Below are 12475 nucleotides of genomic sequence, written 5' to 3'. Positions count from 1 at the left end.
GAACTCACTCTGTAGACCAGGCTGACCTCGAAATCAGAAATCCGCCTGCCTCTGCCTCCCAAGTGCTGGGACTAAAGGCATGAGCCACCACCACCGCCTGGCTTTTTTTTTTAAATATTAAAGGCAGGTTTATTGGGAAGCTGCTCTCAGGTTGAAGAGTTCACTGGCCCCAAGGGCCAAGGATGGGGAAGTGGGGGGGGGGGGTAGAAGAGGGAGAGAAGAAGGAAGAAGGGAGCAATTATACTAAGAGAGAAGAGGAAGTTTTTTGTTTGTTTGTTTTTTTAAACATACATTTATTTATGCATTTTAGTATATGGGTACTTTGTATGTGCATCTGAGGACCAGAAGAGAGTATCAGATCCCATTGTAGATTGTGAGCTGTCATGTGAGTGGTGGGAATTGAACTCAGGATCTATGGAAGAGCAGCCAATGAATGCTCTCAGCCACTCACTGAGCCATCTCTCCAGGCCCTTCATTTTTTTATATATATACTTTAGTTAAAAACAAATCACAGCCAGGCGGTGGTGACACACACCTTTAATCCCAGCACTTGGGAGGCAGAGGCAGGCGGATTTCTGAGTTCGAGGCCAGCCTGGTCTACAGAGTGAATTCCAAGACAGCCAGGGCTACACAGAGAAACACTGTCTCGGAAAAAAATAAACAAAACCACACCAACAACAGCACCAAATCACAAACATTAAAGAGCCAAGACAAACGAAGACCCCTCCCTTAGGAAAATAGTCACATTTACAGCACACTTAGGAAGCATTTTATGACCCATCTCCTCACATCCCAGCTCCCCAAGTCCATGATACATCTAATACAGGCACTGTTATTTCTTTTGAAAGGTGATGTTACTTGAGGGCAGGTGTCTGTGCTGTGTAGCTTCCTGTTAGCAGCTTGCCTAGCAAGTGTGGAGCCCTAAGTTCAATCAATGGCATCAAAAAACAAAACAAAACAAAACAAAAGACCTGAAAAGAGAGGGGCCCTTCAAGCAGAAGTCAAGGAAGAATGCTTTCTTATGCAGCCCACGACCGCCTACCTAGGGATGATGTTGCTGGGCTTTCCTTCATCTATCAAGAAAATGCCCAGCAGTTATGCCTACAGGCCAGTGTGAGACGGGACAATCCTTCAGAGGAGGTTTTCCTTTCCCAGGTGTCTCAAGCTGGCTCAGAAGTTAAGAACATTTTCTGCTCTTCCAGAGGACCCAGGTTCAATTTTCAGCACCCACATAGTGTGGCTGGCGAACAATGTCTGCTGGCCAAATGCCCTCTCGCCTTTGCCTGTGCGTTCAGCCATCTCTCACGCAGCCCCCTAGCACTTTAGGACTTCCTTTCTCCCATTCCTGACTTCTTACCAGGATGGAAAACATGTAGGGGTTCATGCTCAAGCTTCTATTACCTTTCCGGCCCGATTCTGGACAGCCATTACAAGCTATGGCAGGTCATTGCGCCTGCGCAGGGGGCTGTAGCAGCTGCCTGCGGCCGCCCTGACTTGACCTTTGGGGAGGGAGGGGTGGGGGTGGAGGACTGGGCAGCTGTTGAGGAACTAAAGGAAAAGAGAGATCAAGAACCACGTGTCCTCACACCAGTCAATCAGACATCTGACTACAAAATCCGTTGACTAGAGAACCAGAGATTAACCTGGCTGTGCGGACAGGATCACGTAATATAAAAGATCTAGACGACCCCGTGTTTTGTTTCTCAGCTGGCTTCTTTTAATTCACTATGTAGCTTCTGATCCTCCTGCTCCCACCTTCTGAGTGCCGGGTCTACAGGTGTGCGCCCATGCCCAGTTTTATTCAATATTGGGAGTGAAACCCAGGGCATCCCGCATCCTAGGCAAGCACTCTTTCATCTGAGCTGTGTTCTCCCGTCTCTTTTGTTTTAATCACGTGAAAGAACAATGAGAACAAACACCTAACCGCCTACAACACTAAGCTTCCGGGCTTCTTTCCACTGGGCCTTTTCAGTTCTTTGAGGGTTAGGTTGCTACTCTAAGCCTTGATGCTCAGCAGGGGTTTCAAAAGAACCCTAGGAGCCAGAGATTCAAAGGTAGCTAAGGTGCCTCGTTCTGCCTTCTTAGGTTTCACAAGCTCAGGAGACCTCAGAAGATTGATGTTTCAAGCTTAGCTTGTCACCTGGAAATGAGTTACATAGTGAATTCCAGGAATACACCGTAAAACCCTGTCTCAAAAAAATTATCATACATAGGAAATTTCAGGCCAGCTAGGCTATCTCAAAAAAGAAGAAAAAAAGAAGTGTAAAAAAAAAAAACTGGTTTGAGACAGTTGGAAATAGAAGCAGAAGAATGAGCTCAAATGAAAACTGGTCCAAACAAAGCCAGAGCCCACTTCCCATCTGTACTGACTGGTTTTGTGTGCCAACTTGACACAGGCTGGAGTTATCACGGAGAAGGGAGCTTCAGTTGGGGAAGTGCCTCCATGAGACCCAGCTGTGAAGCATTTTCTCAATTAGTGATCAAGGGGGTAAGGCCTCTTGTGGGTGGTGCCATCCCTGGGCTGGAAGTCTTGGGTTCTATAAAAGAGCAGGCTGAGCAAGCCAGGGGAAGCAAGCCAGTAAGAAACATCTCTCCATGGCCTCTGTGTCAGCTCCTGCTTCCTGACCTGCTTGAGTTCCAGTCCTGGCTTCCTCTGGTAATCAGCAGCCGTGTGGAAGTAAGCTGAATAAACCCTTTCCTCCCCAACTTGCTTCATGGTCATGATGTTTGTGCAGGAATAGAAACCCTGACTAAGACACCATCCTACCATCCAATTGAGTCTCAGCTTAGAAAAGCAAGATTCCTCATAGTAGACTCCATCAGACTATGGAGACCTTAGGGACACACAGGCCTGGTGTAGAGTAAGTCATTGATTGTGACTGCACATCAGCAGCCGCTTTTCTTATTCTTTTGTTCCAAGACAGATGGTTATCCCTTGAACTCTCTTGATCAGGCTGGCCTCAAACTCACAGAGACCTGCCTGCCTCTACCTCCTGTATACAAGGATGAAAGGCACGTGCTACCATCACCCAGATTATTGTCCACTCTACAAGGTGCTTGATTCCTGGAAATGTTCCCATTCATCCTTAGATTCCAAGACTAGACGGAGTGCTTTCCTCTGAGGAAAAAGATATGCTCCGTGTACAGAGACTACAATCACCAAACCTATGGGGCAGTGGTCTGTTCAGGTAACCTGACCCTGGTCGAATAACAGGTCTGGAACCCCGGAGACCCAGTCGGTGGTAATTTCTGCCTGCATGGGACAGAAGGTGTTCAGCCACGCCTCCTGGGTCCCTGGCTCCTGTTTTAGTCACAACCCCCCAAAACCTCCCCACAGGAGAGATGTGTGCTATCATGTAGACAATGCCCCAAGCTCCCAGCATTCTAGCTGGACCCTATCCCCAGTCATCTGACCACAGCCAGGTATGCCTCACCCCACAGACAGTAGCCTAACCCCACAATATAAGTTTGCCCCCTCCCCTCTCTCTTTCTTGCCCTCCTCCTCTCTTGCCCTCTTCCTCCTGTCCTCTTTCTCTCTTCCCTTTTCTTTTCTTTTCTTTTTTTTTGTTTTTTGTTTTTTGTTTTTCGAGACAGAGTTTCTCTGTGTAGCCTTGGCTGTCCTGGAACTCACTCTGTAGACCAGGCTGGCCTCGAACTCAGAAATCCTCCAGCCTCTGCCTCCCAAGTGGTGGGATTAAAGGCATGTGCCACCACCGCCTGGCTCTTTCCTTCTTTTCATCTCTTCTCTCTTCCCTTTCTCCTCTTTTTCTCTCCTCTCCTCCTTCTCCTTTCTCTCTCTCTCCACGTGGCCATGGCCAGCCTCTATTTCCCTATCTTCTCTTTTCCTCCTACAATAAAACATCTTGCTGGGCAGTGGTGGCGCACACCTTTAATCCCAGCACTTGAGAGGCAGAGGCAGGTGGATTTCTGAGTTTGAGGCCAGCCTGGTCTACAGAGTGAGTTCTAGGACAGCCAGAGCTATACAGAGAAACCCTGTCTCGAAAAATCCAAAAACAAAACAAAAACCCCAAATCCCCAAAAAACATCTTACGACTATGCATTGTCTCCTTTTAACTAGATGTGTCCTGCAGTGATGACCTGGCCCCAGCATTTACAGCAGTGAAACTGGACTGAGAACCCGCCCCCACCCCAGTTCCCAACCCCCACCCCCACCCCCGTTTGAGCCTCCCAGACTGAACCACTGGGCGGCATCCCCTGCCCCTGGCCGCCTTTTCTCTTCGGCCTCAGGGCATACTGAGCTATCCTGGGTGCCCCAATTCGTTCTCAGCTCCTCCACGGTGTCCAGCGTCCCCTGCTCCCAAGGAGCAAGAACCTGTGACTCCCCTCAGCTGCCCCCCACCCTGCTCTCCGAGGATTGGGATGCCAACACCCATCAGGCAGGGCGGGGAGAAGTGGACAGACACCCGTGTCTGCCAGGCCAGAGTACCGGAACTCTGGCGGGACGTGGGTCATCTTTCCCAATCCCTTTCATATCCCCACCATCCATCGGCGTCCCGGTGCCCCGCATGCTGCTGCTGTGGTGCGCGGCACAACGCTGCCGACCGGTTTGCCACCTGCCTCCCAGCGATGGAGCGCGCTATGGCCGTGGCTGCACCCAACACAAACCCAGGCTCTGACAGCAGGTACTTTATTAAAGGGCTCAGTGTGAAGAGGGTTAGGACAGCAAGGTGGGCGGGGATGACGTGGGCGGGGACAGCATAGGCTGGAAGCGAGGTGACAAGCCTAACAGAATTTGTCGGTGTCAAGGCCTTTGTATTCCTTGTTGTAGGGGGCCTTGGAGAAGCAGATGGCAGCCTGGCGGTCACAGTTGCAGATGAAGTCCTCACAGTCGTTGTTTTTGTCTGGAGAGAAACAAGAGCAGCGAATCGAGAGAAGCCTCATGACAGAACAGAAAGAAGCTGGTGGCTGTCCCATGGGTTGCACACATAGGGTTGAGAGATGAAGCAAAGTACTTTGGGGCTGCCCAAATTGTTAGGACACACATAATAAAAATGTACTTCTTGTGGGGCTCAGTGAGTAAAGTGGCTAACACAAAAGCACAAGCCTGAGTTAGGATCCTTGAACCCATAAAAGCCAAGTGTGATTGGGGCATCTATAACTCTGCCAGTAAGTGAAGAGCACAGGTTGCCAACACTTGTTGGTCAGTCAGGTTTCAGGTGAGTGCCTTGTTTAGTGAGAGGCCAGGCCTCTAAAGATATGACAGAGAGTGATTGAAGAAGACAACGGATGCCAACTTACTCCTAAACATAAAATAAATAAACATTGTCAGTCGTGGTGGTGCACCTCTTTAGTCCCAGGACTTGGGAGGCAGAGGCGGGTGGATGTCTGAGTTTGAGGCCAGCCTGGTTTACAGAGCAAATTCCAGGACAGCCAGGGCCACACAGAAAAACCCTGTCTCATAAAACAAAACAAGGGGGCTGGAGAGATGGCGCAGCGGTTAAGATTGCCCTTTTGAAGGTCCAGAGTTCAAATCCCAGCAACCACATGGTGGCTCACAACTATCTGTAAGGAGATCTGACACCCTCTTCTGGAGTGTCTGAAGACAGCTACAGTATACTTACATTAAATAAATAAATAAATAAATAAAACATCAACAAAAGATTTTTGTTTTGTTTTTGTTTGTTTGTTTTTTGTTTGGTTTGGTTTTTGGAGACAGGGTTTCTCTGTGTATCCCTGGCTGTCCTGGAACTCACTCTGTAGACCAGGCTGGCCTCGAACTCAGAAATCCGCCTGTCTCTGCCTCCCAAGTGCTGGGATTAAAGGCATGCGCCACCACCGTCCGGCTTGTTTTGTTTTTTTGAGACAGGGTTTCTCTGTGTAGCCCCGGCTGTCCTGAAACTCACTCTGTAGACCAGATGGCCTCAAACTCAGAAATCTGCCTGCCTCTCCCTCCCAAGTACTGGGATTAAAGGCATGCGCCACCAACGCCCGGCGAGGACAGCTACTTAATCATAAATCATACATCAATAAGAATCTCCTGTCTCAAGTTTGTGTAAACAATGCTCACTATTTATTCTCTGACTTTTCAATAAAAGCTGGAAAAGCCAATAGCCAGGAGAGAATAGGGCAGGACTTGTGGGAGGAGAAAGGATTCAGAGAGGCAAGGGAATTTGGGCAGGAGAAAGGAGCAGGTTTGAGAATTTAACTGGAGCACGGGAAACCCTAAGTGCAAGGATTATGGGGATTTGGGCTGGGAGGTAGCAAAGTTAGATCAGAAGATTAGAATAGAATTATAATGTCTAGTTATTGTGTGCTTTCACAAATAAATCTTAGTCTCTATGTCATTATTTAGGAACTAGGTAGGTTTAAAAAACTGCCGCTGTATTAATTTCCTGAGTACATTTATAATATTAATTGTTACATCAACTACCACTTATAAATTATATATCCTGGACTGGAGAGAGGACTCAGCAGTTAGGAGCACTGACTGCTCTTCCAGAGGTTCTGAGTTCAATTCCCAGCAAATACATGGTGGCTCACAATCACCTATAATGAGATCTGATGCCCTCTTTTGGTGTGTCTGAAGACAGTGACATCAAATAAATAAATAATCCTTTAAAAAAAAAAATATATATATATCCTGCATCTACACGCTAGGATTACAGGTATGAACCACCATGTCAATTTATGGGTTCCAGATATGGAACTCAGGGCCCTGTGCATGCTAAACAAGCAATCTATAACTGAGTTACATTCCCAGCCCTCTGGCTCCTCACCTGTAAAATGGGAATGGTAAATCTTTCCCTAAATACACGTTTAGTTCAGTGTTTGGCGTATAAGCAATGACACAGCTTCCAAGTGTTTAGTAAATACAGAATCAGTATAACACAGCCGTGAAGGGGAGAAACTTTGGGTAGGCAAGCTGGCTCGGGGTTTGGTGCCAAGTCTGAGCCTGGGTCCCCTCCCCAGGACTCCTGAAAGTTGTTCTCAGACCACCCCACATCATAGCATGCCTCCCATAAATACATAAAATCTTTCAAATATTGGCGCACTAAATGGTCCCTGTCCCTCTCTCCCTCCCGCTTCCAAACCCGCCAAAGGCCAGGCAGAGTCCCGAGGTCCCAGAGGGTAACCTTACTACTGCAGGTGATCTCGTTCCCAGAGCACGAGTATGAGTATGTATTGGTGTAGGGGTTGTCTATGAGGAATTTGCAGCTTTTCAGCTTCTTGGCCTGACTGTAGCAGTGGTCATGAGTCTGGCAGCACCTGGAGAGAGGAAGGAACAGCTGAAGGAGGGGTAGGACCCAGTGGAGGTCGGTTCTTATTCGCAGTTTTTCTCAAACATGTTCGGGTAACTTAAACACAATGTTCCAGAAGCAATAGCTCGAGAATGACTCGAGATTCTGTGATCCCTATTAGCATATATTTATTAAAAGCAACTTTTGCCAGGAGTGGTGGCCCAGTGTTTGGAAGACAGAGGCAGGTGGATCTCTGAGTTTGAGATCATGCAGGACTATATATAGCGAGACCCTGTCTCAAAAAAAGCTTAAAAAAAAAAAACAAAAGCTGCAGGAATACAGTGAAATTATAAGTTCTGAAGTTGCGAAGAAGTGTTAAAGCCAAGACTGACATGTTGATGGTTGGCAGTACCCTGCTCTGCCATTAGAGGGAAGCATTGCACACTTTATATTTCCACTTCCCACTTTCTGGGACCACTGGATAAGGGGTTTTTTTCTTTACATGACAAGAGGTGAAAATGCGTGCTAGGCACTGTGATGTACGCCTTTAATTCCAGCACTTAGGAGGCAGACCTGGAGGATATCTGAGTTCACAGCCAGAGAGAGAGTTTCAGAATAGCTTGGGCTACCCAGAGAAGCCCTGACTGGAAAAAACAAACGAAAGTTAATAATGGGACTGGAGAGTTGGTTCAAGGGTTAAGAGCACTGATTGCTGTTCCAGAGGTCCTAAGTTCAATTCCCAGCAACCACATGGTGGCCCACAACCATATGTAATGGGATCTGACGCCCTCTTCTGGTACGTCTGAGGAGAGTGACAGTGTACTCACATACATAAAATAAACTAACAAATCTTTTTTTTTTTTTTTTTTTTTTAAGTAAATAATGGCCAGGCGGTGGTGGTGCACGCCTTTAGTCCCAGCACTTGGGAGCAGAGGCAGGCGGATTTCTGAGTTCGAGGCCAGCCTGGTCTACAGAGTGAGTTCCAGGACAGCCAGGGCTACACAGAGAAACCCTGTCTCGAAAAAACAAACAAACAAAAGTAAATAACGAGTAACTAAACAAAAAGAAAACACACGATGCTCAGTGACTGTGCATGTCTCCCATCCCTGCCTCTCGAGACGTGATTGGTTTGTTCTCTGGCCCCACCCCCTTGGCCACACTCCAGTCTCCCACCCGATAGATCACTCACCTGTCTAAGTCGTCCACTGGGGTGCCTGAGCCGCCCAAGCCACAGTAACAGCCATAGTTGTTGTACTCCTTCAGAGGATCACTCCCGGGGATGGTGCACTTGATCATATTGCGGAACTGCCACACAGCCCGAGGGCTGATGCTGTGTGCAGTAGCGCCTGCTGTAAGAGTGTACAGCATTTTCAAAACCATCCCGTGCTGCTTTACCCGGGGTCTGAAGCCTGCCTGCTTTCTTCTTTCTCGGCTCCTAGCAACTGCTGCATCAGGAAAGCATCTGTTCCCAGGAGCCTACTAACGTGCAGCTGTTTGTCTCCATTCATTTCGTAGGTCTTGGAGCTAAGTCGTCTGACCTGAGCAGGAAGGTGTCTACCTTTTTGAGACAGGGAGTTGCCCTGTTATTCAGGCTAGGCTCCGACTCTGCAACAACCCTCCTGCCTCATTTTCCCCGAGTGGTAGGACTATAAACGAACACCACTGTCCTGGACTGCGATACCCTTTCAAAATTAAGTTATATAAAGAGTGCCTTTTGCCTTGCTTGCCCTCTTGTCAGGGAGGACAGGGGCACCGTGAACTGCCCCGTGGTCTCTGTGGAAGAGGTGGGAACATGTTCTGCTCTGGCCAACAGCCAGGGAGGAGTTTGAAAGTAGTTCTACCCCTGTTCAAGTCTTGGTGAGACCCTGGCCCTAGCCAGCACTCGGCTTCTTCCTGGCTCTAGCAGGAACCCTTAGCCCCAGAAGCAGCCAATACACACATGCTTATTGTTTTACGATGGCAGAGTTAGAATGAATCTGCGGTATGGGCGCACACAGCTAATGTACAAGTTTAATCGTCAGATCATCCTGTGTGATGTTAGCATATTGGCATAACACACTGATCATCAGCTCAGGAGTAGCCAAGTATGGCAGGATACAGCCTACAGTGGGATATTTGGGTACCACTAAAATGAAGGAGAAGCTACATCTCATGGTACACACACTGTAATCCCAGGATTCTGGAGGCTGAGGTAAGAGGATCAGAAGTTCAAGGTTATCTTCTTACAAGGCAAGTTCGAGGCGTTCTCGGTTTATGTGAGACACTGTTTCAATCTAGCAAGACAAGGGCTGGGGACATGGTTCCATTGGTATCACGCCTGCCAAGCATGCACAAAGTCCTGGCTTCCATCGCCAGCACTGAATGGTGAGCTTGAGGCTAGCCTGGGCTACCTGTTACCTTGCCTTAGGAAAAGAAACTGGAGGTGGAGGAGGAAGACGGAGGCAAGGATGATGGGTTGGTGTGGTGCTCAGTGCCTCCCACACTCAGGAACTGCCAACAGGAGTAAGGGTCAGTAAGTAAGTAGGTCCATGCTGAAGCTGAGTCAGCGTGGGCCGGGTCTGAGTATGTCTGGCTGTGCCTTCAGGGCTGTGTTCATAAATGCACAAATGCTCTGGATTTCCCTCAGCCCCGGTGTCAGCCCTGCACCTCAGCCTGCAGCTCCTCCGTTCCATGGGTCTGGGACTCTACTCCATCTCTTCTTTCTCTCCACTTCCACTCCTGCCCACGTCACTGATGGACAAGTGGCCTGGCCGGAAGCGCTGGCAGGCTCACCTCTTCTGAGCCACTCTCCGAGAGTTCCTGAATTGTTACTATTTATTTAATCTTTTGCTTTTTCTTTCTTTACTTCTTCTTTTTTCGAGTCTGTTTATATAGTCCAAGACTAGTCTTAAATTCTCAATCCTCCCCTCACCCTCCTGAATGGCTAGAGAGAGCTTGGTCCCAGTGCTTCCCCATTAAAGAGGACCTTCCAGGCCACACACCTAAGCGGTGACTCTGCTGTGGCCTCTCTCCATGTTCTTTTTGCTTCATAGTACTTTGGTTTATGTTTGGACTGATATATGTGTGTGTACATGTGTGCATGTGTAGGTGGAGGCCAGAGTTTAACATCTACAATCTTTTTGTTGTTGTTGTTTTTCGAGACAGGGTTTCTCTGTGTAGCCCTGGCTGTCCTGGAACTCACTCTGTAGACCAGGCTGGGATTAAAGGCGTGTGCCACTACTGCCGGGCAACATCTAGAATCTTAATTCACTCTCTTATTCTTGACAGCCAGTCTCTCAGTGAGCTGGGGAGCTTGCTGATTGGCTGAGCAGCAAGTCCCAGAGATCTTCCTGTCCCCATCTCCAAAGTTGTAGGATTATGGAGGTGTCACGGCTGTGCCTGGATTTTTCTGTGGGTGCTAGGCATCTTAACTCAGCTTCTTGCTGCTTTGTAGCATTTCTTTTCACCCAATCGGCTGACATGTTCCCACCCAGTCTGTCTGCTGATGTGCTCCCACCCTATCTGTAGGACATGAGGTTCTTTCTCAAGAGCAGGTCTCAGGCTGGAGAGATGGCTCAGCGGTTAAGAGCACTGACTGCTCTTCCAGAGGTCCTGAGTTGAAATCCCAGCAACCACATGATGGCTCACAACCACCTATCATGAGATCTGACGCCCTCTTCTGGTGTGTCTGAAGACAGCTACAGTGTACTTACATATAATCAATAAATAAATTTAAAAAAAAAAAGAGCAGGTCTCATGGTTTTCATACTCCTTAAACCCTATCATTGTGCCTAACAAACACTATGTTGTGTGTGTGTGCATGATATGTATTTGTGTGTGGTATGTATGTGTGGTGTGTGTGTCTATGTGTGTGCATTGTGTTGTGTATGTTTTCATGTGTGTGCTTGTGTGTGGTGTGTGTGTGCTCGTGTGTGTGGTATGTGTGTATATGTGTACATTGTGTTGTGTATTGTTTGTGTATGTTTGTGTGCATGGTGTGTCTGTGCTTGTGTGTATGTGTGTGTGTGGGCTGAATATAGATAAACTATGAATAAAGTTGGTGAGTGGAATATGTACCCAAAGCAAGCAGAGGCTTCGCAGAACAGGCTCGGGAAGCAGAGCCCTTCAGCCACTTGCACAGTCCTGCTGCATAAAGAGCACAGAGAACAAGGGACTTTCGGGGTCCCGCCTCCTCAGCCACCAGCATTGCCTTACTGCCTCACACGTTGTCCATTCCACCTTTTTATCTTTCTTTTGCTCTTCTTTATCTTTTTGAGACAAGGTCTCACTACACAGTCCTGGCTGGATTGAACTTACTATGTAGACCAGGCTAGTCTTGAATTCCTAGGGATCTGCCTGCCTCTGTTGCTAGGATTGACAGCACACAGCACCATGCTTGGCCTCCTTCATTCATTCTTCCTGTGACAGGAGCTGACATTGTAGAATAGGTTAGCCTTGAATTCATGGCAACTGTCCTGCCTCAGCCCCCAGACAGCTAGAATTATGGGTGTGGGGGGATCTTGCTATGTAAATAAACCTGGCATCAGAGGGCTGGTGAGATGGCTCAGCGGATAAAAGCACCAACTGCTCTTCCAAAGGTCCTGAGTTCAAATCCCAGCAACCACATGTTGGCTCACAACCACCCATAATGAGATCTGATGCCCTCTTCTGGTGTGTCTGAAGACAGCTACAGTGTACTTTATATAATAATAATAAATAAATCTTTAAAAACAAAAACAAAAACCTGGCATCAAACTAGAAATACTCCTGCCTCATCCTCCAGAGCACGAGAATCAAGGGCATGTCCGACCCTGCCTTGCTTACTCTTCTTTTTCTTCATTTTGGGTTCATTCCAGCTAACCATTTGTAGGGATACCCCAGGGACAAAGAGAGGGAGCGGCTGGCTTGCCTCCCACTGTGGGTGACCCCTGTGGTGGCAGTAAGTAGGGGCTGTATCCCTCTGTGATACAGCTGGACATAGGCTTTGCAGAAGCTAGATACACACGGTCATAAGTACCGCACAGTGTGTGTGCACATGCATGTGCGAGCATATGTGCTTCTGGAATAGACACAGGGAGGACTCTTTTCATCTCTGAGGCTCAGTCTGCAGCCTGACTCTTTTCAGGTCTCAACCATCACTGGATGAATACAAATGACATCTATGCCAAATACATTTGACTCAATGCACAATGTCAACATCTGTTTATGTTCACAGAGCTGGAGATGTAATGCCTGTGTGCAGAAGGGGCCTAAAAATGTAAATGAATCAACAAGATAAGAATTGTGACTAGGGGCCG

The 12475-nt window shown here is 47.9% G+C and overlaps 1 protein-coding gene across 2 annotated transcripts in view; it reads right to left on the bottom strand.

Moving 5' to 3' along the window:
* Positions 1-4632: 4632 nt before the first annotated feature.
* The window catches only part of Pla2g1b (phospholipase A2 group IB), a 9072-nt gene continuing 1229 nt past the window's right edge, over positions 4633-12475 (bottom strand). The window contains exons 2-4 of one of the 2 annotated variants that reach the window (XM_031342276.1): positions 8389-8548; positions 7100-7227; positions 4633-4862 (exon numbers count right to left, since the gene is read on the bottom strand). In XM_031342276.1, coding sequence (XP_031198136.1) covers positions 4744-4862; positions 7100-7227; positions 8389-8548 — 407 coding nt within the window. In that variant the 3' untranslated portion in view covers positions 4633-4743. The remainder of the gene's footprint in view (positions 4863-7099; positions 7228-8388; positions 8549-12475) is intronic. The other variant, XM_031342277.1, reaches the window with a different exon arrangement.

This window comes from Mastomys coucha, unplaced genomic scaffold, assembly GCF_008632895.1.
Source record: "Mastomys coucha isolate ucsf_1 unplaced genomic scaffold, UCSF_Mcou_1 pScaffold22, whole genome shotgun sequence".
Classification (NCBI taxonomy): Eukaryota; Metazoa; Chordata; class Mammalia; order Rodentia; family Muridae; genus Mastomys; species Mastomys coucha.
The sequence above is the reverse complement of the archived record's forward strand: the minus strand, read 5'-3'. Positions and strand labels throughout refer to the sequence as shown.